Below are 26,836 nucleotides of genomic sequence, written 5' to 3' on the forward strand. Positions count from 1 at the left end.
AAATGCCATAATGAACATGACAGGTTTCAGAGTAACAGCCATGTTAGTCTGTATTCGCAAAAAGAAAAGGAGTACTTGTGGCACCTTAGAGACTAACCAATTTATTTGAGCATAAGCTTTTGTGAGCTACAGCTCACTTCATCGGATGCATGCAGTGGAAAGTGTAGAAGAAAGTGGAAAGTGTACACTTTCCACAGTATGCATCCGATGAAGTGAGCTGTAGCTCACAAAAGCTTATGCTCAAATAAATTGGTTAGTCTCTAAGGTGCCACAAGTACTCCTTTTCTTTTTATAATGAACATGGATCAACAATGAAATCCTACAAAAGCAGCCTCACTTTGTTCTGGCTCCTAACAAACAGGACTGCATCTCTGTCTGGATTTCCCAAACCTACTCATATCCAGCTTCTTTCTACAGATGTCCCTAAAGACAGCCATTGACCAAAACCAAATTAAGAACCTTTTGTTTGCTCACACAGTATTGGACAGGACAATTCAAGGATACAAAAGGACTTAATATTTATGTTTGACTTAAAATAGAAGCTATTTTTCCATAACAAACTGAAATTAAAGTTGTAAGAATCACTTCTTGAAAAAACAAACCCTTGAAAAGAACTACGAATTTTCTTAACAAACACGTTAATGAGCCTGGAAATTCCAAGTTAAAGTTCCCCCTTTAAAAAAAAAAAAAAATCCCAGATACTTGTAAGTACACAAATTCAGAGTTAACTCAAACCACCTTAACTCTGCCCTCCTTTCATAAGGGAATCATGAAAACCACCAAAAGTTGAAAAACATTATCCCTCCATCACCTGGTTTCATTTCATCACTGACCTTAAAGACTTTAATTACCTTTTTAATTTATACAGCTGTTATGCAGACCGCAGTCTTATTTAAAGTAACAAACAGTCCATGTATAATAGATCCTTTTAACCTTAACTTCAGGTTAATTTTTTTTTTAATTAAGAACTTCCTTAGGTTTTTATAAACATTTAAGAACTGATCAATGACAAGAGTCCATGTGGACCTTGCAAGCTACACAGGGATGGGCTCAATTCTTTCCAAGATAGTCTCCTGCCTCTGCTGTGTGACTGTCTCTTTCCTCAAAAAGAAAAGGAGGACTTGTGGCACCTTAGAGACTAACTAATTTATTTGAGCACAAGCTTTCATGAGCTACCGCTCACTTCATCGGATGCATGTTTGCCAACGTGGTTTCCTGACCACCACTTCCCCCATCATGTTCACCTACATCTGGGTCATGCTTGCTTTGCAAAGCACTCATGGGGTCACATCTCCAATATATGCTTTTTAGCCACGCAAATGTTATGAGGTATGTGGAAAAACCACAGCTAACATCTAAATAGTTCGCAAAAAGAAAAGGAGTACTTGTGGCACCTTAGAGACTAACCAATTTATTTGAGCATGAGCTTTCGTGAGCTCAAGTACTCCTTTTCTTTTTGCAAATACAGACTAACACGGCTGTTACTCTGAAATCTAAATAGTTGTACTCAACATCCACAAACAAAATTTGTGGTTGATTACTGGCTGAAGTTCTATGGCCTATGTTATCCAGGTCAGATGACATTATCACAAGGAGAAAAGGAGTATTAGTGGCACCTTAGAGACTAACCAATTTATCTGAAGCATAAACTTTCGCGAGCTACAGCTCACTTCATCGGCTGCATGAATGTATCATGGATGCATCTGATGAAGTGAGCTGTAGCTCGCGAAAGCTCATGCTCAAATAAACTGGTTCGTCTCTAAGGTGCCACAAGTCCTCCTGCTCTTTTTGCGAAGACAGACTAACGCGGCTGCTACTCTGAAAATTATCACAGGGGTCCCTTCTAGCCTTAAAAATCTACGGACCTTCAAAACTAGGAGGTTGGAAACTTATTTGACAAAGAGAATGAGAAACTGCCCGCTTCGTCCCCCCCCCGCACTGAAAGCTTCCCACTCCGCACTGGCAAGCACGCAAGGAATTTCCCAGGGCGTGTAATTCAAGAGGCGGGGGCAGTCTGTGAAGACCGCCCCGCGGGCAGGTGCACTGACTCGCTCACAGCTCACGTCCCGTGTGCACGAACGCTGCTACTCAGAGCCCCCAGCGCCTGTAAGCCCCCAGGAGGGTCCACGGCGCCCGCCGCGTGGCGAACCGGCCAGAGCACCGGGGGGCGGGGGCGGGGCGAGCAATGCACCTGCTCGCTGCGGGGCTCGGCGCGGGCGCAGCCGACGGCCCCGTCCCGAGGGCCGCACAGCGGCGGGGGCCCCGGGTCCGTACGGTCCCCGCCCCGGGTCCTGCTCAGCCCCGCGGCCGGCGCGGGCGCTCTGGGGCGGGGCGGGGCCCGGCTCCGCGAGCGCCCGGGGCCCCCGAGGCCCCGCCGGGGAAGTCGAGGCCGGCTTGGCCCGGCCCCCTCACACCGCTCCCGCGCCGGGCCGCTGCGGGGCCCCGGGCCCGGCTCCCCCCGGGCCGGCACCTGGAACTGCAGCAGCCGCTCGGTCTGCTCCGCCGTCAGCTCCCGCTCCTCAGGCGCCGCCATTTTGCCGCCGCCTCTGACCCGCCGCTCCGTCACTCTCCGGAACTGACGTGCCACGCCGCCGCACTTCCGCCCTGGCGCGGCGGGCAGCCGCTCCGGGGAGAGCCGGACCCCTTGCCAACGGCCGCTTCCCTGGCCCAGCCGGAAACGGCCGAGCGCCATCCGGAGATGCCCGAACCTCACTCGGGATTGTCCGGAAATACCCGAACCCTGGCACAGGTGCCACGTGACCAACCAGCGGCCGTTCCCGAACTTGGCACGAAGCTGTCCGGAGATGCCCGAAGGCCGCGGTCGCGGCGGGGACCGCCGGGTTCGAATCTGGCCTCCGGCCACAGCCTGGCCCCGGGCCTTCAGCCTCAGCCCCATGCGGGCACAACGGGCTGGGCTGCTGGGCTGCACGGGCCACGGATGGGCCAGCTCTCTGCACCCTGGGCTGCATTCTCCTGGGCCCGGGCAGCCCTCCTCCCACCTCCTGAGACATACATCGGTCAGGCCCCAGGCCCCAGGCCTGACTGTGCTCAGCACCAGGGGCTGCAGAGGGAGATGTCAGAACCCTGAATTCACGTCCCCACACCATCTCCCGCCACCCTAATGGCACAGACCCCCCCCGTACATACACATATCACCTCCCCTTCACACCAGTAACAAAAGGCACCAGATGGTGGGCAATTGTCCCCCTCCACTACACTCCCTTACAGCTCTGCAAACTGGTGTCCTCGGCTGGACTCTTTGCAGCCTCAGGGTTAGCAAATGTGAGGAATTTTCAAAGCAGGGGGCTTGGGAGAAACTGAGATTATGGGCAGACTCCCAAGAACAACCCTGGCTGCACACTCCAGAAACATCCCAGAGCCATTCTGGACTGGCAGGGCTGATGTGGACGGGGGTATCCTACACACACGCACTTTCTGGGTACCCAAAGGGGGAGAAGGGCAGGGTTTCCATGTTTGGTAACTATAATGCCTCATGGTGCCTGCTTGTCTCTGCACTGACCAGCTGTGGCTCAAGGTGAGCACTTCCCATAGAAATCCTGAGAGGGGTCAATACTGTCCCAAGAAATTTAAAAGGTGCTGGGCCAAATTTAGAATAAGGGAACAAACTGACCCCTGTGCAGGTCTGAGCAGGTAAACGCAGGTCTGTTTCTTGCTGCACATGCTCTGCTGGGCCCCTTATTCTATTTCCAAATGTGCCCAGCCACGGGGCTCCCTGCAGGAATACCGGCTTGTTCATCATGTGTACAGCGCCCCGGCTGTGTCCAGGGCTTTGCAGAGAAGGGCCCTGCCCCAAGGAGCTTACACGGGGACAAGCCCGGGGCTCAAGGAAAGCCCAGGGCCTGGGGGCGCTCGGCGGGGGGGCTGCTAAGTGCCACCGCTGGATGGGTGCCTCTTCCTCCCCCCTCCGCCCCGGGTGCGGGTTCAGGGAGCAGCGCCCCGCCCCGCCGGGGGGGCAGGCAGGGGTGTGCGAGGCTGCTCGCCCTGGGGAGCTGGGGCACCCGCGGGGGGCAGCGGCAGGTAGCCGGGGACCCCCGGGCTCGGAGCCCGGCGGCACCCCCTTCGCGCCCGCCTGGGCTCGCCGCGGCCCCGCGCCGCGAAGGGTCCCGCCTTAGGGGGCGAGCCCGGCCCCCCGCTCCCCTCTGCTCCGCCCCGGAGCCGCCCGGGCCCCGCGCCCCCCCACCCCGGGGCGCCCCGCCCGCCGCCAGGCTCCGCCCGCAGTGACCGCCCCGTCCGTCCCCGGCTCCGTGCGCTGCGCGGCGGGGCCACCATGGCCGACGACTTCGGCTTCTTCTCGTCGTCGGAGAGCGGCGCCCCGGAGGAGGACCCCGCCGCCGCCTTCCTGGCCCAGCAGGAGAGCGAGATCGCCGGCATCGAGAACGACGAGGGCTTCGGGGCGGCCGACGGGGGCCCGGGGCAGGCCCCGGACGTGGGGGGTGAGTGCGGGGACGGGGCGGGCTGGGTCCGGCCTGGGCCCCCCGCTGGGGGTGGGGAATGGTCCCTCCCCATGGGGCTGGGCAGGAGTGTGACCCCAGTGGGGTGGGGAATGCTCCCTCCCCCCGTGGGGCTGGGCACGGCGTGTGACCCCAGCGGGGGTGGGGAATGCTCCCTCCCCCCGTGGGGCTGGGCAGGAGTGTGACCCCAGTGGGGTGGGGAATGCTCCCTCCCCCCGTGGGGCTGGGCACGGCGTGTGGCCCCGGGGGGGTGGGGAATGCTCCCTCCCCCCGTGGGGCTGGGCAGGAGTGTGACCCCAGTGGGGTGGGGAATGCTCCCTCCCCCCGGGGGCTGGGCACGGCGTGTGGCCCCAGCGGGGGTGGGGAATGCTCCCTCCCCATGGGGCTGGGCAGGAGTGTGGCCCCAGCGGGGGTGGGGAATGCTCCCTCCCCCCGGGGGCTGGGCAGGAGTGTGGCCCCAGCGGGGGTGGGGAATGCTCCCTCCCCCCGTGGGGCTGGGCACGGCGTGTGACCCCAGCGGGGGTGGGGAATGCTCCCTCCCCCCCGGGGGCTGGGCAGGCGTGTGACCCCAGCGGGGGTGGGGAATGCTCCCTCCCCCCGTGGGGCTGGGCAGGAGTGTGACCCCAGTGGGGTGGGGAATGCTCCCTCCCCCCGTGGGGCTGGGCACGGCGTGTGGCCCCGGGGGGGTGGGGAATGCTCCCTCCCCCCGTGGGGCTGGGCAGGCGTGTGGCCCCAGTGGGGGTGGGGAATGCTCCCTCCCCCCCCGGGGGCTGGGCACGGCGTGTGGCCCCAGCGGGGGTGGGGAATGCTCCCTCCCCCCCCGGGGGCTGGGCACGGCGTGTGGCCCCAGCGGGGGTGGGGAATGCTCCCTCCCCATGGGGCTGGGCAGGAGTGTGGCCCCAGCGGGGGTGGGGAATGCTCCCTCCCCCCGGGGGCTGGGCAGGCGTGTGACCCCAGCGGGGGTGGGGAATGCTCCCTCCCCCCGTGGGGCTGGGCACGGCGTGTGACCCCAGCGGGGGTGGGGAATGCTCCCTCCCCCCGGGGGCTGGGCACGGCGTGTGACCCCAGCGGGGGTGGGGAATGCTCCCTCCCCCCGTGGGGCTGGGCACGGCGTGTGGCCCCAGCGGGGGTGGGGAATGCTCCCTCCCCCCGTGGGGCTGGGCACGGCGTGTGGCCCCAGCGGGGGTGGGGAATGCTCCCTCCCCCCGTGGGGCTGGGCACGGCGTGTGGCCCCAGCGGGGGTGGGGAATGCTCCCTCCCCCCGTGGGGCTGGGCACGGCGTGTGGCCCCAGCGGGGGTGGGGAATGCTCCCTCCCCCCGTGGGGCTGGGCACGGCGTGTGGCCCCAGCGGGGGTGGGGAATGCTCCCTCCCCCCGTGGGGCTGGGCACGGCGTGTGGCCCCAGCGGGGGTGGGGAATGCTCCCTCCCCCCGTGGGGCTGGGCACGGCGTGTGGCCCCAGCGGGGGTGGGGAATGCTCCCTCCCCCCGTGGGGCTGGGCACGGCGTGTGGCCCCAGCGGGGGTGGGGAATGCTCCCTCCCCCCGTGGGGCTGGGCACGGCGTGTGGCCCCAGCGGGGGTGGGGAATGCTCCCTCCCCCCGGGGGCTGGGCAGGCGTGTGGCCCCAGCGGGGGTGGGGAATGCTCCCTCCCCCCGTGGGGCTGGGCACGGCGTGTGGCCCCAGTGGGGGTGGGGAATGCTCCCTCCCCCCGTGGGGCACGGTGTGTGACCCCAGCGGGGGTGGGGAATGCTCCCCCCCCCCCGGGGGCTGGGCAGGCGTGTGACCCCAGCGGGGGTGGGGAATGCTCCCTCCCCCCGTGGGGCTGGGCACGGCGTGTGGCCCCAGCGGGGGTGGGGAATGCTCCCTCCCCCCGTGGGGCTGGGCACGGCGTGTGGCCCCAGCGGGGGTGGGGAATGCTCCCTCCCCCCGTGGGGCTGGGCACGGCGTGTGGCCCCAGCGGGGGTGGGGAATGCTCCCTCCCCCCGTGGGGCTGGGCACGGCGTGTGGCCCCAGCGGGGGTGGGGAATGCTCCCTCCCCCCGTGGGGCTGGGCACGGCGTGTGGCCCCAGCGGGGGTGGGGAATGCTCCCTCCCCCCGTGGGGCTGGGCACGGCGTGTGGCCCCAGCGGGGGTGGGGAATGCTCCCTCCCCCCGTGGGGCTGGGCACGGCGTGTGGCCCCAGCGGGGGTGGGGAATGCTCCCTCCCCCCGTGGGGCTGGGCACGGCGTGTGGCCCCAGCGGGGGTGGGGAATGCTCCCTCCCCCCGTGGGGCTGGGCACGGCGTGTGACCCCAGCGGGGGTGGGGAATGCTCCCTCCCCCCGTGGGGCTGGGCACGGCGTGTGGCCCCAGCGGGGGTGGGGAATGCTCCCTCCCCCCGTGGGGCTGGGCACGGCGTGTGGCCCCAGCGGGGGTGGGGAATGCTCCCTCCCCCCGTGGGGCTGGGCACGGCGTGTGGCCCCAGTGGGGGTGGGGAATGCTCCCTCCCCCCGGGGGCTGGGCACGGCGTGTGGCCCCAGTGGTTCCGTTCCCCGCTCTGCAGTGGGTGGAATGGGCTCACCGCCTGCCCGAGGAGTAGGGTTCCCAGGTCCCTTCTATATGTCTAGCAGGGGCTGAGCACAGATGTTGTTACCCTGGAGTTCAATGGTCAGCATGGCTGCCCCTGGCTCAGGGATCCCTGGGAAGGGCTGGTGCTGCTCGTTTTGGGCTTTCCTCTCCCAGTGCTGCTTACTAAAGATCAGGACACAGCGGCCACTTCTCAGTGTGACGTGCCCCGGGAACTCCTGCCCCATAGGGCTGGGCTGATCTCAGGCAGCAGCAGGCCAAAGGCGAGCTGCCCCAGCTCTGCCCTGCCATGATCCCTCTACAAAGGAGAGGAGGCTAAGCCTCTGTGGCTCATTCAGGCAATAAGGGGTCTCTCATGCTGGCTGCGGGGTGGGCTTGTGAAGGGGGCGGTTGGCTTGTCACATGCGACATGAGCACATCAGGGCTTGGAAGGTCGCAGGCCTGGCTCTCCTCTAGCCCAGTGTAGGGACAGGTCCGTGGAGTTCACAGCAGAGCCAGATTCAGGGCCCAGGGAGGCATTGGGAGTAGCAGCTGGAAATGCTGCCAGACAAGACCCAGCAAGCCACGGGATTGGGTGTAGCCACCTACTTAGTGTGTGTGTGTGCAAGAGTGTGAGGGGGTGGAGGAGAAGGGAGGGTGCGGCTGTGCAGGGGTGGGAAACAGCAACAGAGAGGGATCTAAGGCCCTGCTGGGGCTGGAGCAGCTGGCAGGGTGGAAGGTTGAAGTCTGCTTCCTCAGGCCCCTGTGTCATGCTGTCTCTCCCTGGGGTAGCCTCCCCTAAAGCCATTAGCTCAGCTGGGCTGAAGCTGTGAGCTCCAAGGCTGGTCTGGTCCTTGCCTGACTGCATTGGCTGTGTGAATCCAGGACATGGGGGTCCAACTGAGCTGCAGGCCCCTGCCTGCCTGCATGTCGTTGGGGAGAACCCAGAGCTCACTCTAGGTGGAGGCAGGGGCCTCTTCTCGGTGCTCCACTACCCCTCTAAGGCCTTCAAAGTGGCTGGAGTCTGGCTCTCCTGTGCCCCAAATAGCCTTCACCTCTGTTGGAATTATTAGTAATATTAGAAATAATTAATATGGGAGACTACCAGACACAAGTTGCTCAGAACATGCCTGACTGCCTAAAAATAAGCAGTCATTGTAGCCGAGACAGCACAATGTGATCAGAAGTACGTCATCAGTGTACTTATGGATGGGCCAGACCTCGGGAAAGCGGCCTTATCCTGGTGTGCTCCAGCGTAATGAGTGAGGGTCTGACAAAGAACCCTCAAACTCATCACTCTTTTTATACCAGTGCTGCCATTGCCACTTGAGCCAACAAATACTTCACACTTCACCCTAATTTTCAAACTGAATCCAGATGGGATGTACAACCTCCTTTCTCCCCAGGTCTTTCCTCCTCCTCTCGTCCCCTCCGACCTGCTGTCCAACAGCTTTTGCATGCCACCTGGACTCACCTAGCCTTTATTTTTAAGATAGCACGGGTATGTGGGGTGAGCAGGTCCATGTTGGCTCCTTTTAAGACAGATTCTTGTTGTCTTATTTGAAACCATCTGCAGTCACCCCTACCGATCAGAGGCCTTCTTTGTAGAAACTGTCCCTTATCTCATTAATTACTTTTTGAACTAGACATCCTTCCTCCTCCATTCCTTCTGGCCTCATAACTCGTGATTTTCAAGGCCTTCTTTCTACTAACTAGTCAGGGCCTTGCTTCACAATGTGTATGTTTTCTTAACCAAAGCTAACTTTAGTTCTTTACTGTAATATTTATTCCACAACCTAACAGCCGGAAGCCTGGCAAACATGCCCAACACGCTCATCTCAGGGACCGATCTCTGAAGGGGCGAGGGCGGGGGTGGATAATTCTGCCCATTTTATAGAGGGAGAGACTGAGCCACAGAGGGAGGCGGCCTGCCCAGTCACAGGGCGTCAATGCTTGTGCTGGAGTAGAACCCAGAACTTCCAGTTCCCAGCCCGTAAGCAATGTCCCTCCTCCCAGCTCTGAAGCTGTGAGCTCCAAGGCTGGTCTGGTCCTTGCCTGACTGCATTGGCCGTGTGAATCCAGGACATGGGGGTCCAACTGAGCTCCTCCCAGCTCTGCCCCGTTGGAGCATTTCCCCAGATGTGGCATTGGGAGCCTCAGCAGCTGACTCCCTGGTGGTCCCGACTCCCTGGTGGCCCCGCCAAAGGCTCCGGGACCCCTCTCTTGGAAGCTCTGTCCTGCCTGCCTGGGGATGGCACGGCACCCACAAAGTGGAGTCAAAATGGTCCAGCCTCTGTTTGGGATTCCCAGCAGCTGGTTGGAGGGATTCAGCTGATTGCCCCTCTGAATGACCAATCACATGTGCCCATGTGTGACCTCGCAGCTGAGGGGCCTTGCCTTTGGTTGGAATGTTTGAAAGATGGGGGCATATTTGTCGTTACTAATAATAGTCTTAATAACAATCAGTGTGCTTCAACCTGGCCAGCCTCCCGGCTTGGGAGCAGAACCCTGCAATTGCTCTGATCACTGGATAAGATAAAGCACCAGGAAAAGTGTCCTAAGGACCTGAGCCGAACCCCCTCGAACACATGTCTGGGGGGAGAGGCGGAGGGGGATGCTCCACAGAGGGGGAGTCTCACACCCTGGGGCTAACACTGAGCCCCCCAAACGAGGGGGTTGGAGATTCCAGATTCCCACCAGCAGGAGGTTCAGGGATGTCTCTGCTGGAGCCGGGTCCCTCAGCTACAAGGTCTTTAAATCCCAACGTGGCAGCTTAAAATCCTGCCACCTCTCCCTAGGCAGCCCGGAGGATGCAGGGCGGGTGGGCATTATGTGATCACAGTGCTGGGAGCAGGGGGCTGCTGCCTTTTGCATGAGCTGAAGTGAAGCCAGGGGAATTACTGTCAGCAAAGTGAGGGACCCCAACATGGACTAGAGCCAGGGAGATGGTGCTGCACAAGCTTCCCTTTGCACAGCTCTGACCCACAGCCCCCCGCTGTCCTAGCCCTGTGCGCTCCACCCACACAGTTCTGCCAATGCCCTTCACTTCTGACCCACAGCCCCCCGTCTATCCTGGCCCTGGGCTCCCCCCCATAGCTCTCCCAGTGCCATTCAGTCATGACCCCCTGCTCTTCCAGCCATGAGCTCTTCACTCCCCTCTCACCCCAACACACACAGCTCTCTGTGCCAAGCTGAAAGCAGCAATCGTGGGTCCCTCGTGTGCTGCTAACAGCCGGGTAACATGTTTCTCTCTTGCCTCCCATGCAGCTGACTTTGAGGACGTGGGGGCCACTGTGAATGGAGATGTCTTTCAGGTGAGAGCCAGATCCTTCGCCCTGCCCTGCACTTAGGGACGGTCAGCCAGTGGGTTTGCTTGGACCCTGGCATCCTGCCTCTGCACCCGGGTGCTGCTGTGCTGCTCATGGAAACATCCCACATCTGTATCTGAGCAAGGGGGAGCCCGGTGCTCCATCTCTGCCCTGTTTCCTTGACATGCCAGCCCGTCTGTCTGTGCCAGGGCATTAGAGGTGACGGAACTGGACTGAGCAGCAGGGTCCTGTGGGTTCCTGACTGGATTAAAGTCCCACCTATTCCCCCTGTTGGATCTGTGCTCAAGTGAGGGATGTCCCCCAGCTGGGGAGCTGCAGCAACCAAAGGGTCTAAAGCTGGGGGCAGCCTGTTGGAGCTGAATTGGGAGACAGAAAACCCAGAGAGACCCTCCCCAAAGGCCTTGTGTTTCTCCAGCCCACCCAGTCTCTTCGTTAAATGGGCTGCGGCTGTCCCGGGGCAGCTGGATGGCCTCTCTCGGCAGAGGCTGGAGCCGAGAGGCGATGAGGAGGGTAGTGGGACAGCAGTGGGGTCCAGCCTCTTGCTCCTGCTCGTAGAAAATGATGGCACCCGGGAGGGACGTGTGACACCTCCTTTCCAAGTTGGAGCAGCCCAGCTGGTTTATCAGCCTGGTTTTCCTCGTACTTCAGCTGGCACAAGTCAGGGCAAGCCCCACAGATCCCAGCGAGAGGAGACCCGAACGCAGAGATTTAGGGGCCCCAGCCACTCTCTGGGGTCCTGTCGCTACAGTACGTTCCACTGGTGTTGGACTCATGGGGCCTCCGGTCACAATGCCAATCCCCACCCAGGGGCATGGGCATGGGCATGTGCAGCATCTCCCTTTGCATCTGCTAGGGACATGCCTCCCAGGACTCCCTCTCCAGGTCTCAGTCACTGTCTGCACGGGCAGAGTGCTCAGCCCCCTCCCCAGACCTGGCTGTGTGGGGTGGAGGGAGAGTAGTGGCTCCTGGCAGGGAGGAATATTTCACCCCTCCACGTAGCTAGCCAGTGGGGTGCGTGGGTTCGCTGGGCTTGCTTCATGGAAGGATGATCCCATCAGACAGGGAGGGACTTAATTAGATCAGGGCATTTCAGAGGAGAGCTGCACCCTAATAGCCTTGCTCAGTGGAAGGAGGGGCTGGGGGCGTGGAGGGGTTGGGGCAGAGAGCACCTTCGACTGGCTGTGCTGTGTCATGGCCTGCTCCTAAGCAGGGCTAAGTACCTGCATCGCCCAGTGATTTCGGTGCTTGGCCCTCACAGGGGAGAGCTTTGAATCGGAGCTCTGCTCAGATGTCCGAGTGGCCCCTCCTCACACCAGGATGGGCTCAGGGATGAGCAACAGGCTCCAGGGCCCAAAGAATCATCTCTGCTCCAGGACAGGGAGCTGCAGCCTCCCCGCCAGCTGTAGCTGCCTTCCAAGTGTAGCCCCTTTGACCCAGCAGCGATGGGGGACGGCCCTCGCTGGGCCCTGCAGTGTGTGGGGCTGGCAGAGGGATCTGCCCGTGACCTCTATAGGAACGGCCCTCGCTGGGCCCTGCAGTGTGTGGGGCTGGCAGAGGGATCTGCCCGTGACCTCTATAGGAACGGCCCTCGCTGGGCCCTGCAGGTGTGTGGGGCTGGCAGAGGGATCTGCCCGTGACCTCTATAGGAACGGCCCTCGCTGGGCCCTGCAGTGTGTGGGGCTGGCAGAGGGATCTGCCCGTGACCTCTATAGGAACGGCCCTCGCTGGGCCCTGCAGGTGTGTGGCTGGCAGAGGGATCTGCCCGTGACCTCTATAGGAACGGCCCTCGCTGGGCCCTGCAGTGTGTGGGGCTGGCAGAGGGATCTGCCCGTGACCTCTATAGGAACGGCCCTCGCTGGGCCCTGCAGTGTGTGGGGCTGGCAGAGGGATCTGCCCGTGACCTCTATAGGAACGGCCCTCGCTGGGCCCTGCAGTGTGTGGGGCTGGCAGAGGGATCTGCCCGTGACCTCTATAGGAACGGCCCTCGCTGGGCCCTGCAGTGTGTGGGGCTGGCAGAGGGATCTGCCCGTGACCTCTATAGGAACGGCCCTCGCTGGGCCCTGCAGTGTGTGGGGCTGGCAGAGGGATCTGCCCGTGACCTCTATAGGAACGGCCCTCGCTGGGCCCTGCAGTGTGTGGGGCTGGCAGAGGGATCTGCCCGTGACCTCTATAGGAACGGCCCTCGCTGGGCCCTGCAGTGTGTGGGGCTGGCAGAGGGATCTGCCCGTGACCTCTATAGGAACGGCCCTCGCTGGGCCCTGCAGGTGTGTGGGGCTGGCAGAGGGATCTGCCCGTGACCTCTATAGGAACGGCCCTCGCTGGGCCCTGCAGTGTGTGGGGCTGGCAGAGGGATCTGCCCGTGACCTCTATAGGAACGGCCCTCGCTGGGCCCTGCAGTGCGTGGGGCTGGCAGAGGGATCTGCCCCTGATCTCTGTGCAGTCGCTGAGAGGGGAAGGTGGGGTTGATGCTATCTAGAGGCAGAACAGCACCACCTTGCGGGCCCTGTGGGACTGAGCCTTAGGCACCAGCTCTTCCCAACTCCCCTGGCCAGAGCTATCACACCCCTCGTTATCGGTGACTGGGCCCAGCCCCTCCCTCCGGGGACTCGGCGGTGAGGGCGGGACACCAGGGGTGATGCCAGCAATATGACACTAGGACCCAGAAGTAGGGGGGCGTCCGGCTCCAAGCAGTGGAGGGATCAGTAGCAGGACGGTGCCCTATCAGAATGACTGTGACATCACAGGCGCATTAGCCAGGCGGCTGCGTCTGCCCCGTGATGTCAGTTGTTAGGATGATGTCACAAAGGTGCAGCCCGTAGCCCCTCCCCAGAGCAGCAGCAGCTGATGGGGGCGTGACGGGGACAGACATGAAAGTCGTGTTGGCAGCGAATGGCAAGTTCTATCGGGTTGCGCCGGTGAGTGGCTACTTGGCAGGAGGCGGGTGGGAGATGCTGGGCCCTGAGGAGCTGGGCAGTGGGACAGGTTTGATGCTGTTAGAAGGTGCCAGGCTGGCAGCTAGGTGCCTAGCTTAGTGCAGGCAAGCTGGCTTGTTGGAGAGGAGGGCGTCTGGCCTCAGTGGCCCCTGGCTCTGTGCTGAGGGGGTGCTTGGGGTCAGCCGTGGGGGTGGGCTCCTTGCTGTGGATATGGGAACAGACTGAGCCCCTCAGTTCTTCCTCCTGGGCTCCTCAGTGTGCACTGGTGGGGAGGAGGTTTGATCACTATCAGTCCAGAGGGGGGCATCACACTTCACCCCTCTGCAGGGGTTCACCCGCTGAGGTTCCTCCCCACCACATGCCCTTGCTGCGCCCTGCTTGCGGAGGGCCTGAGGGCAGGCAGGGAGTGCTGGAGAGGGCTGCTTTTCATGGGGGAGTGCTTATGTCCCGCAGGAATCCAACGGCCCCACGGACGGCTACGCAGCCATCGCCCGGGCTGACAGGCTGACCCAGGAGCCCGAGAGCATCCGCAAATGGCGGGAGGAGCAAAAGAAACGGTTGCAGGAGCTGGGTGAGTGGGGTGGGCAGGGCGGGAGGCTCCTCCACACAGCACAGAGACCCTGCCTGCCTCTGTCCCTAGCAGCTGCGGAGAGCCTGGGCTCCTGGCACTTTCAGCCCTCGTCTACCTGCTGCATTGATCATACACCCACTGCCACGCTCCCAGGCATCCCGGGAGACAGTCTACCCCTCCCCGCCAGCAAATGCCCCTGGCTCATGTTCCCTGACCCTGGCTGGGGCGCCGACCCAAAGGCCAGGCTCCCTGCAGGCTCAGGCTTCCCCAGCAGGAAGTGTGGGTAGGTGCCGCAGCTCCTATGCTGCCTGCACACCTCTCTCACTGAAGCCTCCTCTTGCGCGCTCCACTCGGCTTCTGCAGCGGGAGGGCACGGAGAGAGTGGGCCACACGCAGGCGCTGAAAGCCAGGTCAGTGGCCATGGCTGGAAGGGCCCTAGTTCTTGGGGGCTGCAGAGCCCCGCGGGCATGCGATTTAGCTGGGAGGATGGGAAGCTCCTGCCACCTTGTGCTGGAGGAGCAGGGTGGTCTTGTGACAGGAGCATCTGCCCCCTTGGGATGTGGGGATTCCCCCTGGACAGAGTCTCTGACAGGACCCTGATGCCTATACAGCCCTGTCTGCCTCTGTTCTCCTACCAAGGGAGTGAGCTGACCCAGCCTGGGTGGGGCTCCCCCTGCAGCAGAGCCTGCTGTGTGTCTGGCTGCCTGCTGACCGTCTGTCCTGCTGTGCTCTAGATGCTGCTTCGAAGGTGACGGAGCAGGAATGGCGCGAAAAGGCCAAGAAGGACCTGGAGGAGTGGAACGTGCGTCAGAACGAGCAGATGGAGAAGAACCGAGTTAACAACAGGTATTGCGGGGGATGGCGTGGCGGGGCCGGCCGGTGATGCAGGGAGCCTGTCGCTCAGCTGAGCTGTGTGCAGCCAGAGGAGGTGCTGGGGATTGGTCCACCCAGAGTCCCCCTAAAGCCAGATCCACAGTGCCCCATGCCAGCAACAGTCACTGTCAATAATAGCTCACAGTCTCCTGGTGAAATGCAGCCACCCGTGGGCTGGAGCTCAGCAGAGGGGTGGTGGGGAACTTTGTCAGAAAATAGGGTCAGACCCCTACTCCTCTGAGAGGTGTTCTGTCTGCCTTGCTCCAGAAGGTCTCATCCTGGCCAGATGCTGCCAGATGCTGGTTTCCGTGGTGCTGATGCTGTGGCATCTCAGCACTGAGTCAGTCCGATTTCCCGCCTGCCTCGCGCCGAGGGGTTTCTGCGTACCTGCATTGCTGCCGGGTGTCTGCTCAGCTCCGGGGTCACTCGCGAATCGGAACTGGTTCCCTGCCCGTCGCGCTGGGGAAGGACACTAACCCTGTCTCTCTCTCTCTCTCTCTAACCCTTTGCCTGCCTGGCTGCTCTGTCTCCTGCTCACGCGCTAGGATTGCTGACAAAGCATTTTACCAGCAGCCGGACGCCGACGTGATCGGCTATGTGTATGTGCCTCTTGCTGTCTCTGTGTCCTTTCCCTAGAGGGCCCTGGGGGAGCCAGGCGGGCGTGGGGATTTCAAACCCCAGAGACACTCGCTGCCCAAATAGGGGTTCCCAGGGGCCCTCGGCCTCAAGGGTGGCGGCACCCAGCTGAGCACGTCCTACTGGCAGATTCACAAGAGATGAGTGGGGCTCTGGATCATGCTTGTTAAGGCAGATAGAAAGAGGGGAGATGACCCATCAAGAATCTGCCCCCCAGGCTCACGCCCCTGGGAGGAGATTGCTGCACCTGCCTCCCCAGGGCTGGCTGGGCAACGTCCCAGGTGAGCACAGGGCCCAAGGAGTCTGAGCGCAGCGAGGGTCAGCACCTGGGGCACCCTTCACGTGAGGCAGACGGCTCTGTCTGGATGTGTAAGAGCCTCGCTCACTGCTGGGAGCCAGAGTCCAGGAACCAGCTGTCTCAGGCCTGGAGATCTGGGAGCATGAGTCCAGCAGCTGGAGGGGGAGGATAGTTTGCAGGCTGGGGGAGTGGGGGGGTGTTTCCCCAGCCCAGAGAGCAGACGTTCCCTCTTACTGGGGCTGGGCTGGCCTCAGGCTCAGACAGGCAGGCTGGCTGTGCTGAGCCCAGCGGCTCTAGGACAGTAGGATAACAATGGCCAGGCCATTCCTGATGCTGTTGTTTGTGACACTGGGCTACCAACATCCCCCATATCCCCAAAGCAAAGGGGCAGGTGGCTAGTTTCTCTTGGGAGCAGCTGGCTGGGGCCCCCAGATCTCCTGTTCTCTGTCTCTCCTAGTTCTGCAGCCCCAAGCGCTTGCTCTGGAATGGCCCAGCCAGGACTCTGTGTCCCAGAAGGAGGGGGTGTTGCCTGATCGTGGGAGAGGAGATGGGGGTGAACCAGGTGGGAGTGCAGGTGTGGTGCCTAGCAGCCCCTGGGTCCTACCCACTGGGAAACAGGAACCTCCCTGGTCTCAGGAGGGGAGATCCAGCAGCCCCCTCTCCTTCAGAGACTGACCCCCACATCTCTCCCACCTGTCTCCCCCAGGGCCTCGGAGGAAGCCTTCCTGAAGGAGTCCAAGGAAGAAAACCCCGGCACAGAGTGGGAGAAGGTGGCCCAGCTGTGTGACTTCAACCCCAAGAGCAGCAAGCAATGGAAGGATGTGTCGAGGATGCGCTCGGTGCTCATCTCCCTCAAACAGACACCCCTGTCCCGCTAACCGCCCGCCCAGCACGACCAAAGAGTGGGGGGGACGGGGCGGACATGGGCCACTCTTCCGCCAGCGGGCTCGCCTGGACCAGCACATCAGGTTCAGTTGGACGCCAGCAAGGGGCGCTGCTGCCCCCGCCCCCAGTCCCCCGCCCCCTTTGCTCTCCGGTGCGCGTGGCTAATTTGGTTGGGTCGCTGGTTGTAACTGTCCCCCTGATTTTCCTTTGCTTAAAGGGTGCATTGGTCTCTTTTTACACTTATTTATTACCATGGTGGTTCCCTGGGCAGCAGGGCTGGGCTCCCTCCCCCACTGCTTCTGGGGAGGAGAGCTCGATGCCGGTAGGCCAGGCACAGGCCTCTGACACTGTGAGAGATCCCGGGGTCTCCTTGCTGTCCCTCACACCGACTCTCCCTTCTCTGCCTCAAACCCATCCAGCTTCTTCCCCCGGGACAGAGAGCTGAGCCAGTTCGGTGGGAGCAAACCCTGCCGCCTCCTGCCTGAGATGCTGGGCCACAGCACTGGGTGACAGTGGGATGAGAGGCAACATTGTCTAGTATCCTAGCATGGGGCTGGGAGCCAGGACGCCTGGGTTCTACTCCCAGTTCCTCGTGGGACCCTGGCTCTCCTGTGTCCACCTGTAACAGGGGATGGCTGTGACACTGGGAGGGGCAGGGCCGGTTCCTGGCTGCACAGGTGTGACATCAGCCAGAGGCAGTGGCTAGGTGCACACAAGCTGCCAGGGACAAAGGAGAATCCCAGTCATGGGCGCTCCAGGCGGAGCAGAGCTGGGAGCATGCAGGAGTATCTGGGTCTGGGAGGTAGCAACCCCCAGCTCCTCCTCCAGTGTTAGCGTGAGTCTCTGGCATAGCAGTACCGGAGAGGCAATGGCAGTGGCTAACCCTGCCCTGGGGAACTCTCTGCCACAGGATAGTGCTGAGGCTGAGCTCCCAGGATTGGGTATGTGGCTGGCTAAGGACACATCAATGGGTTTGACAAGTCAAGTTCGGACTCAGGAGAAACCTCCCCTAGGGGAACTTATTCCACCACTGCTCCTTAGGGAACTTCTTGTTCCTCCCTCTGGAGCACCTCTCATGGAGACTGAATACCAGGCTCGATGAGCCCCTGGGCTGAGCTGCTCCGGCACTTCCTCTGCTCCTAAGTGAAGGTGGCTGGGATGGGAGTGCTGAGCTCAAGCAGAGCTGCCCCTGCCCTGCTGCAGGGGACACGGGCTGAGATCCCTGTTTGTGCTTGGCCAGGGAGAGAAAACGCCCACCGGCCCGCGCGTGGACTTGATATTCCAGAGGAAAAACTCTAGCTCTGGTGTTTGGACTCTGCCCTGCCTCTGAGCAACCGATGAGCCCTCAAAAAGTAAGGGGAGTGCCTGGGGTGGGGACAGGTACCGGCTGAGGCAGCCTGGCCTAGTGGCTTCACGTTCTCTCGCTGCTGTTTCTTCTGTCCCACCCCTGGCCTGCCAGCTAAAGGGACTCCACTGTCCTCCCCTGAGCGATGCCCTTTGAGGAGGGGGCTCAGCTTCCTCCCCAAGCACCTTATCTGTCAATAGGGTCTTGGTGGGGCCAGGGCAGCCCCATCTAGCTCCCAGCACAGGGAGCCTGGAGGCTAGAAACCAGCTCTGCACTCAGGAGCAGACAGGCACGCTGGACCCCCTTCGCCCTTGGGCTCTGTCTCCTGCCATGTTCTTGTGCTCTCTGTCCTGGCCGCATGCACCTCGGGCAGGGACTGGGTCAGGTGTAATGCAGCATGGCTTACGGGGACCTCACACAGGGCATGCTGCCTGGTGCTGGGTGGGGAGAGCAGGCTGGGAGGAGACACTGGCAGGGAGCTCAGGGCGAAGTCCATAAAGCCAGGAGCCCCCTCCAGCCAATGGGGTGAGGCACCGGGGAACCTCTCTCCTCTGCAGACCTAGCCCTGCCCATGAGCTAATTGGACATGGCTGTCATAGGGCCCTGTCTGACTCTGCTCCAGCTTAGTTCTGCTGGGCGTTAGCCCTGCTGCTCAGGTGGATTAGGCCCGGTTTAGGGCTGCAGCTCTTGGCAGGTGCTCCGAGACGCCAGGCTGGGATTTCCTGCTCCAGGACTCTGATCGTGGCAGAGCAGCAGCCTGGAACTGGGCCTAGCTCCTGCATGAATAGGGGGCAGGAAGCATGGCTTGGGCATCCCCCCCTCATTCCCAGTGGGGAGCAGGACCCCAAGGGGATAGCTGGTACTGCTGCTTTACAGACAAGGGCCCGGCTCCTGTTCCTCCTCCTGCCCGGTGACGGCTCTGGGGAGCACTATGCCTGTTGTATGTCCCCCCTGCTTTGGTATATGTGACCTTGTACAAATAAACTGACATGACTCCACCCCAGCCCAAGGAGCAGTTTCTCGCTTTCTTTCTTTCTAGGCTGATGCTTCTCTGAGCGGGCATGGGGGAATCCACCGCAGCTGCTGTGCTGAGCCCACAAACTGGGCACAGCAGACTGGGGTAGGGCTAAAAGGAGACCTTAGGGTGGAGCCACCCTAAAGAAAAGCAGGAGTGACCTGGTCAGGGCAGGACCGCTGAGTTAGCGCTGCAGCTTTACTACCAGCAGTTGCTGTGGGCTCAGCTCAGGGCTGGCAGGTCAGGGTTATTGATTAATTCTGAGCCTCGAGGAAGCAGAGAGCTAATCATGATCTTGTTTGGAGTTGAGCTTCCCGCACACAGCTGGGGTTTCTCCTGAGCAGACATTGCCAGTCTCGCTCCATTCAGACTTCAGCCTCTGGGGTAGCTTTCATTGTGCAGACCCTCAGGCTCCAGGGGAGGGGTGCTCCGAGCCTTTCTGGATTAGATGGTAGAAGCCGCTACCCCCTGGCCTGAAACAAGTCAACTCCAGTTGTCCAACGCAGAATCCTCTTTGGAGGTAGCCTCAGTGATGGAGCCAAGACATGGAAAGGAAGGTTCATCCAAAGGAAGGTTTATTAAGCAGCAGCCTCCACCCAACTGAAGAGAAACAGTTTCACCTGTCAACACAATCAGATACAATGCACCGGCCTCCTGCAGGCCACCTCCCAGGACCAGGGCAGAACATGCTACTTCCAAAGCGGAGGTTCACAGGACCTGGCTGTATTTATTCCCAGCAGAGACAAGGACGTCAGCATGCCTGACACTGGGGTGTCAGCTATCATGAAACGTCCCATTACCTTAAATCCAAACTGCCCCTTGTGAAGCAGATCCTGGCTGGGTGAGATGAGCCAACCCCACCACTCTGAGCCCTGCCAGATTGCAAATGAACAAGGTGCTTGCCAGGCTAACCCTGCAATCCCTTCCTCCTGTGCCAAGATTCAAAGCCACAGCACCCTTGGCTGAAACGAAATACCCTGTCCATCCAAATGGCCAATGCAAGTCACTGGGCTCTGGCCAGGGGAAGGGTGGTGGGAGGCAGCAAGAGGTATGTTACTAAGTCTTTGTTCTCTGACTTCATTCTGTCCAGCCTTGCCTCCAAGTAGCTTTATTCTACTCAGAGACGCTGCCCTTACAGGCTTCCACATTCACTGTCTCAAAGACTCGAGGCCATTTGGCTCTGTTTACAAGTACAGGGCAGCAAACCTCCTGGGATCTGAGAGGCAAGCTGGGACCCTCCCCAGTCACAAAGATTCCCTGGACACAATATGGCATGGAGACCCCCTCATGGCACAAATCTTCTGCATAGATCTTCATGTCTGCTGTGTGTAGCTCCTTACGTTCTTCCTTTTGTCAGCCACTCAATGCAGGACCGCAGCCACCAGTCTGGTGCTGTCAATACCATCTGCTTTCTGCCTTTCTCCTTCAGAGTCCTGCACTATGCAGCTGCCAAAAGGAAGGACAGGAGAACTACACCCTGCAGATATGATTAGAGTCAACAGACTATTTCCCTCCCTCTCATTAAATCCTCCCACCCCAGCTCTGCATGTTTGACCTAGGAAGAGCAAACATTCTTTATAATATTGATGTAGCTCCAAAGTACCTGCTAAAGGAGGATCCTTATTCATTGAGATTTTTTCCCATCTTTCAATGTTAATACTAAACACATTCCAGTTAATGCATGGAGAGCTTTTAGACAGAGCCTCCTGCTGGGAAGTTTAAGACAGGAGAAAATACTGCTCCCCTTGGGCATCGGAGACTCAGAATGCAGGAACTTCTAGTTCTTGACAAAGATTGATTAGTTTCACAGTAGTTAAACTCCAACCATTAATATTAAAAAACCCACAGACCTGATGTGACCCCACCTTTGAAACTCTCCAATTTCACACATTCCAACAGAGAGCTGCATTTCCTGTGTCCTAATCTCCATCACTACAGCAGCAGTTCTCTACCTGGTTTTTTTCCCATTGTATATAAGGACCCTTCACAATTTCCCTCTGCTTTGGAATTCAATGTCCTGATCAGAATCTCACTGCAATTCTCTCTTTACAAAGCATGGGTGCAGTTGGCTTATGGTTGGTAACCTAATAGATCTCACATTCTTTCCAGACAAGCCCTGGTCATGGGACATGATCTCTCTAGACAGGATCTAGCCCCAGAGAGGGGGACTGTTCTCTCCCATCCACAGTATTTCGGTCCCACTCCCTGCCCGGAAAGATTCATCACTTGATCGTGCCTAAGGGTCAGCACAGCCCGTTCCCCAGGGGGGTCACCAAGGCAATGGATCCAACGGCCATTAATAATGCTGGGTGCTAGAGACTGATGCTGCCTGTGGGTCCCCCAGGAAAGGATGAGTGCCCATGGAGTCAAGAAATCTCGCAGGTCAGGTTTTAGGTTGAATCACTCAGGTGTATTAGCTGCATTTCCAGAACTCTAGAACCCCGTAGGATCTTTAATAATTGCTCCACCACCACCATTGAGCTGGTCCCCCAGCAAGATGAGAGCTGCACTCACTCTCTCCAGGGCCAAAGGGTCCATTTCTACAACACGAAGCACAGGTTGCCTGTCCACTCCTGGAGGCTGCAGCTCATCGCCAGCCTGACCTTACTTCTGAGCTTTCATTGCTGTGGCCACCACCCCCACCATGATGGCAGCAATGGTGAAGCCCTGAGCCAGGATACGGGCCCGCATCATCAGCTGGGACTGGCGGGTATTGCCTTTCTGGAAGCAAATGAGTCCATAGGTCAGAGCCCCTGCAGTGGAGAGGCAGCCTGCAGAGAGGGACAATGCTGGGAGGTTAGTGGGGGGTGGTAGGCTGAGATCTGAGGGGCAGGGTTCAGGGCCCGCCCTGTGGGTCACCCCTAACTCTCTCCACCCCTTTCCCCAAACCTCAATGTCTCCTCCCTCCCCAGCCCATTTCCCCTGCTTCACCTCCCTCTCCCTGCCCGCGTGGTTAGTAGGCAGGAGGGGGACACCCCAAGGGCTCTCCCTGGGTTATGTCCCATTTCCTGAGCATCCCCAAACCCTTCCAGTTCCTCCTACGTGTCCCAATTGCTTCCCACATTATCCCTGCCCCCCCAGGCCCCTAACTCCCCCATCCCCACAGACATGCCCCCACACCCCAACAGGCACCCAGGCCCCTAACTCCCCCCATGCCACACCCTCCCCCCGACCACTAACTCCCACTGTGCCCCCCAGACCTCCCCCCAAAGCCCCAGCTCCCCACTGCCCCCGGACCCCCAGCTCCCCGCCCCCCCCGGGCCCCCACTCACCGATAGGCACCAGCGGGTTCTCGCGAGTCTTGCGCAGGAACTTGTCCCGGAACCCCTCCCGATGCAGGGGGGTGGGGACGAAGCCCTCGATAAGGGGGGGGCTGCTGGGGTCAAAGGGTGGCGGGGAGCTCTGAGCCATGGTCACCACTCCCGCGAGCAGCGCAGGAAGGTGACTGCCCGGGACCCTCCTCAGCCACCGTACTTAGAACGGAAGTCAATGGCTGCCGTGGGACTACACATCCCAGCAGGCCTTGCGGCTCCAGCCGTTCGCGTTAGCGCAAGGCCTGCTGGGATATATAGTCCACAGCGGACCGGGCCCTAGCGAAGGTCTGAGGGAAGCCCTGACAGTCGAACTACATTTCCCATCGCGCCCAGCGCCCGCCCCGCCCCGGCGGCCCAGGGGTCTCTGACTGCGGCCGCGTGAGCTCGCAGCCGCCGCGATGCCGAAAGCCAAAGGGAAAAACCGGCGCCAAAAGTTCGGCTACAGCGTCAACCGCAAGCGGCTGAACCGGCAGAGCCGCAAGCGGGCGGCGCCCCGTATCGAATGGTGAGCGGGCCGGGCCGGGCCGAGGGGGCCGCAGGGGAGCGGGCCGGGCCGGGCCGAGCCGAGGGGTGGAGGAGGGAGCGGAGCGGGCCGGGCCGGGCGGGGGGGAGGGGAGCGGAGCGGGCCGGGCCGAGCCGAGGGGCGGAAGAGGGAGCGGGCCGGGGGGCCGGGCGGGGGAGGGGAGCGGGCCGGGGGGCCGCGGAGGGGGGAGCGGGCCGGGCCGAGGGGCGGAGGAGGGAGGGGGAGGGGAGCGGGCCGGGCGGGGGGGCTGGAGGGCAGCGGAGCGGGCCGGGCCGAGGGGAGGAGGAGGGAGCGGGCCGGGGGGCCGCGGGGAGCGGGCTGGGCCAGGCCGGGTCGAGGGGAGGGAGCGGGCTGTGGGGTGGGAGCGGGGGGATCTGGACCGAGGGGAGGGGGTGGGCCCATGCAGTGGGGCAGAGTGGGCAGTATCCTGGGCTCCATCATTGGTTAGGCCGTGCAGTGGGTCGCGGGGAGGCTGGGCCGCTCAGGACAGCCCCCCTACTAGGGTGCGAGCCACCCCATAAAGGGGTTACAGCTACTGCAGGAGTATTAAAGACCCTGCGCTGGGGGGTCTGCTCTGGCTGCTGTGGGGGGTGGAAGTGGGGGGGTTCCTGAGGCCAGACACAGGTAGTGGGAACAGGGCTCTTGCGGCAGGGATGGGCCATCAACTGGTGTGGTGTTGCGTGTGAAATGGCCACTTTCCTCCCTCTTTTGTCTCTGGCCAGCTCCCACATCAGACATGCATGGGACAGAACCAAATCCGTGTCTCGGAACCTGGCTGAAATGGGGCTGGCTGCGGACCCCAACAAGGCGATTCCCATCCGGAAAAGGCAGCTACCGGTAAGTACAGCATACGAGCAACACATTTCTCCCAAGAGGCTAAACCCCAGGGACCAAGAGGGGGCCCAAGGGGTGGAAATGAACATAAGGGAAAAATCAGCTGGGTTGTCTGGCAACACTCCCCAACCTGGATGGGTGACAATTCTCCAAGGGCACTGATGGATGCCCACTCGCAATAGGAGACCCCTAACTAGACTGGACAAGGTACTAGAAAATGTGTCCTGCCTTGGTCTCTGGGGTGTGGACCCAGTGTGGTCTGCCATCTTGATTCTTTCTCAAGTGAGAGTGTGTGTGTGTGAAGGGCCAGGAGTGGCAATGCAGGGAGAGCTTACGCGCATGTGCAAGGAGCTGTTGAGTCTTTTACTTGGGGATTCATTAGCCGGGGCAGTGGGGTTAGCCTGGAGACACTTCACTTGGATCAGAGGGAAAGAAAGCAGTGAACAGTCCCCCTCTTTGTTAAAGCACATGCTGTCAGGCCAAACTTGGCCTTAGCAAATATTGTCACAGTGGGCTTGTGATCAAGAACCTGAAAGCAACCATGTTCACAAGGCATTTCTCTCAACATGGACAGTGACTCTAGGCCGGCCAGCCAGCATAAGAAGTGAATGGTAAATGAGGCTTTTTGAACTTCGAGGTGGTCGTAGTTACATGGACTAAGAAATCTGTTTAAGCCAGTCAGTGGTGCAAGGGCTGGATGGGGAAGGAACAGCCTCCAAAGCCATGTGTGAATGCATGAGCCCCAGGTGAATGGAGTTTTCTTGAGTGGTCTCATCTCCCATTCAATGCAGGTGATGGAAATGGAGGTTGATGGCCAAGACAAAGGGAAGAGAGTTGTGCAGAAGCCTTACGTCCTGGACGGTTGGTACCACCCTCCTCTGGCTCTAAGAGTGCTTGCTTTGCTGGCCACTGCAGCCTCTGGGCACTGCAGTTCCCACTGTGCTCATTTCATGTGAACGAGGTGCAGCTCTTAGGCTCCTGGGTGGGTTGGTAACTTGCCCTCAATTGGGTAAAGCTTGGGTATTTGTTGTTGCAGTATGCACCCTTCAGCCAAGTATTACGGATCCCTACTATGCCATGACTCTGGTATTTATTCTTATGGTGCTGCTGCTTTGCCACAGATGTCGGAAATGGCTTTAGAACTCTCTTCTTGTGGGGGCAGCCAGCAGAGGGAGTTCATGTAGCCAATAACCCCTGTCCTAGAGCTGAGCTACCACTGGTTCATGTTCTCTGCTTTGTGCCCTAGGTGAGGATCTGTCTGATGGATTCCACTTCCTCTCCCCGCTCCTCTGTGCCCTGGCTTGGTTCCTTCTCACCAGAGAGAGCTCTGCTCCTCTGATTGTTTTTAGAGATCCATTGATCTCTGGTGCTTTTTGCAACTAGGAAACTAAGAGGCAAAGCCCGTTGGCTTGTTGTCATATCAAAAAGGGGGTGGGTGAAAGCTGGTTTCTGTAGCAGGACTACAAGCCCACAGGAGCATCCTGGAAAGCTGCCTGCAGCAGCAGCTCCTCCCCTCCGAGCAGGAGACTTAGTAGCGTGTGGCTATGAGTTGGGAGGTAACAGTTGTGCCTAGTGTAATGCAGACTATTAAGGAGACTCTGTCCCATACTGATGTGTGAGCTGAACATTGGCCCTGCTGGGTTTCAGGATTCATTAGCCCCTGAACATCACCATCTTAAGCCCTCGAAGTGTCTGGTCTGGCAAAAGTGTCAAAGGCCCTTAGTTTGCACTGCCAGCTTCTGTCCTGGGCTTGGGATTTAATTGCTCTATCTGATCCCCCAGCCAGGGCATATCTCGAATGTTGTCTCTTCATGACAGCCCCACTCCCGCCTGCTCTCTCATCTGAGCACTGTAGCTGGCCATTGCACTGATGAGACAGACACCTGTCACATGTGGTAGAAGGCCTTGAGTCTGGGAACTTCCAATGTGTGTTCTCTGCGCTAACCCACTGAGCAGGTGTTGGTGTGTCTACCCCCACGACTGGGGAGTGGTCATTAATGCTGGACGTGTCCCTGAGAGGGACCAGCCATTGCCAGTGATGCATGGCTCAGTCTCATTTCCACAGATACCAGGTTCAATCTCTGGAAGCATCAGGGCTCCTTAGAACCATGCAGTGTTTCTATCTCTTTGTCTTGCGGTGCCTAGAGCTGGAGTATGAGGCCAGCCTCCCGGAGAAGAAGTCGGAGACACTCTCCAGAGACCTTATTGACTATGTGCAGTACATGATACGGAACCATGGCGAGAACTACAAGGTGGGTGGTCCCTGCCTTTGCCCGGTGAGGGTCGGAGGACATGTCTGGGAGCCTCTGCCTCAGTGCTTGTGGCCACTGGGAGAGCGACAGCGCAATCCTGTTACAGCATCTTCCTAGCCATTGGGGGGGCACCAAGAAGCAGCCAGAGGGGTTCCGTGCCTGGAGCCTGCCTCCTCCTGTCTGGCTGCTCTGTCAGGGAAGTGGCTCTTTGAATTTCCTGGTTTGCATCTGAGTCACCTTTAGGGTGCATGAAACCTCACCCAGCCTCTAACCACACCTGCCTGTGAGTGGAGTTGAGTGGGCGGCTCAAGGTGCCAACCCTGTGCTGCATGCAGCCAGCCGCAGAGGTGCTTGTTCTTGGGCTGTGGGGGTCTCCTGGATATCTGCTCCATCCAGCCCCCAGCGAGGCAGCTTCCCTGACTCTGTCCCCTCTCCCCACCCCCAGGACATGGCTCGTGATGAGAAGAACTACTACCAGGACACGCCCAAGCAGATCAAGAGGAAGATCAGTGTGTATAAGCGCTTCTACCCTGAGGAGTTCCAGGCTTTCACTGCATCCCTGCAGCAGGTCAAGATGGACCAACAGTAACTGCCCCCACCCTGCCCTGTTGGACTCACCTGCAATGGCAGGTCTCGTGCCGCCACTCCCCAGGCAAACCAGGGAAGATTGACTCTGCCTGCTGGTGCCCTTTCACCATGCGCAGGCTGGGGCCCGCTGAACTAGATGTAGGTTCTGGTGGGCCAGGAAGGATCCGCCCTCCAGGGGGAGATGGTGGGACTGAGCATGTGCGAGAACGGGCTCCTCCGTGTGGCTCTGCAGGCCCTAAGGCCACTGGGGAGAAGGCCACTGCCTCACCATAGTGGGGGCGAAGGGAAGAGACCATCTCTTGTGTCCTGCAGCTCTTAGTTACAATAAATCAGACTCTTCCAAACCAGCATGAATACACCCGAGTGCAGCTCGCTCAAGGGCTTCAGCTCCTCCCTGCACTGTGCAGAGCTGGGGTGGCCCCGGCACG

At 60.0% G+C, this 26,836-nt stretch overlaps 4 protein-coding genes across 5 annotated transcripts in view; 2 read left to right on the plus strand and 2 right to left on the minus strand.

The window, feature by feature from the left end:
- FAF2 (Fas associated factor family member 2) overlaps window positions 1–2,896 on the minus strand; it is a gene marked incomplete at its 5' end in the record, with an annotated part of 30,695 nt that extends 27,799 nt beyond the window's left edge. Inside the window, one exon of the mRNA XM_084635697.1 lies at window positions 2,471–2,896. Within this exon, the coding sequence (XP_084491823.1) occupies window positions 2,471–2,896 (426 nt within the window). The remainder of the gene's footprint in view (window positions 1–2,470) is intronic.
- Window positions 2,897–4,219: 1,323 nt separating this feature from the next.
- CLTB (clathrin light chain B) lies at window positions 4,220–18,891 on the plus strand. 2 transcript variants are annotated; one of them, XM_084636167.1, is made up of 6 exons: window positions 4,220–4,454; window positions 10,280–10,326; window positions 13,728–13,845; window positions 14,580–14,691; window positions 15,264–15,317; window positions 16,359–18,891. In XM_084636167.1, the coding sequence occupies exons 1-6, from the start codon at window positions 4,289–4,291 to the stop codon at window positions 16,528–16,530; spliced, it is 669 nt and encodes a 222-aa protein (XP_084492293.1). In that variant the 5' UTR covers window positions 4,220–4,288; the 3' UTR covers window positions 16,531–18,891. The 2 variants fall into 2 exon arrangements, with proteins under 2 accessions (XP_084492293.1, XP_084492294.1); XM_084636168.1 differs by lacking the exon at window positions 15,264–15,317 and having other exon boundaries at window positions 4,224–4,454.
- Window positions 18,892–19,446: 555 nt separating this feature from the next.
- Window positions 19,447–22,373, minus strand: HIGD2A (HIG1 hypoxia inducible domain family member 2A). Its single transcript, XM_084637395.1, has 2 exons — window positions 22,170–22,373; window positions 19,447–21,668 (listed from the first exon to the last, which is right to left on the minus strand). The coding sequence occupies exons 1-2, from the start codon at window positions 22,306–22,308 to the stop codon at window positions 21,502–21,504; spliced, it is 306 nt and encodes a 101-aa protein (XP_084493521.1). The 5' UTR covers window positions 22,309–22,373; the 3' UTR covers window positions 19,447–21,501.
- Window positions 22,374–22,549: 176 nt separating this feature from the next.
- Window positions 22,550–26,756, plus strand: NOP16 (NOP16 nucleolar protein). The gene is made up of 5 exons (XM_084637394.1): window positions 22,550–22,716; window positions 23,457–23,571; window positions 24,360–24,429; window positions 25,714–25,820; window positions 26,266–26,756. Exons 1-5 carry the CDS (start codon window positions 22,610–22,612, stop codon window positions 26,407–26,409), a joined length of 543 nt encoding a protein of 180 aa, XP_084493520.1. The 5' UTR covers window positions 22,550–22,609; the 3' UTR covers window positions 26,410–26,756.
- The last annotated feature ends 80 nt before the right edge of the window (window positions 26,757–26,836 follow it).

The sequence above is a fragment of the Lepidochelys olivacea genome (assembly GCF_965140295.1).
Source record: "Lepidochelys olivacea isolate rLepOli2 genome assembly, chromosome: 8".
NCBI classification, from domain to species: Eukaryota; Metazoa; Chordata; order Testudines; family Cheloniidae; genus Lepidochelys; species Lepidochelys olivacea.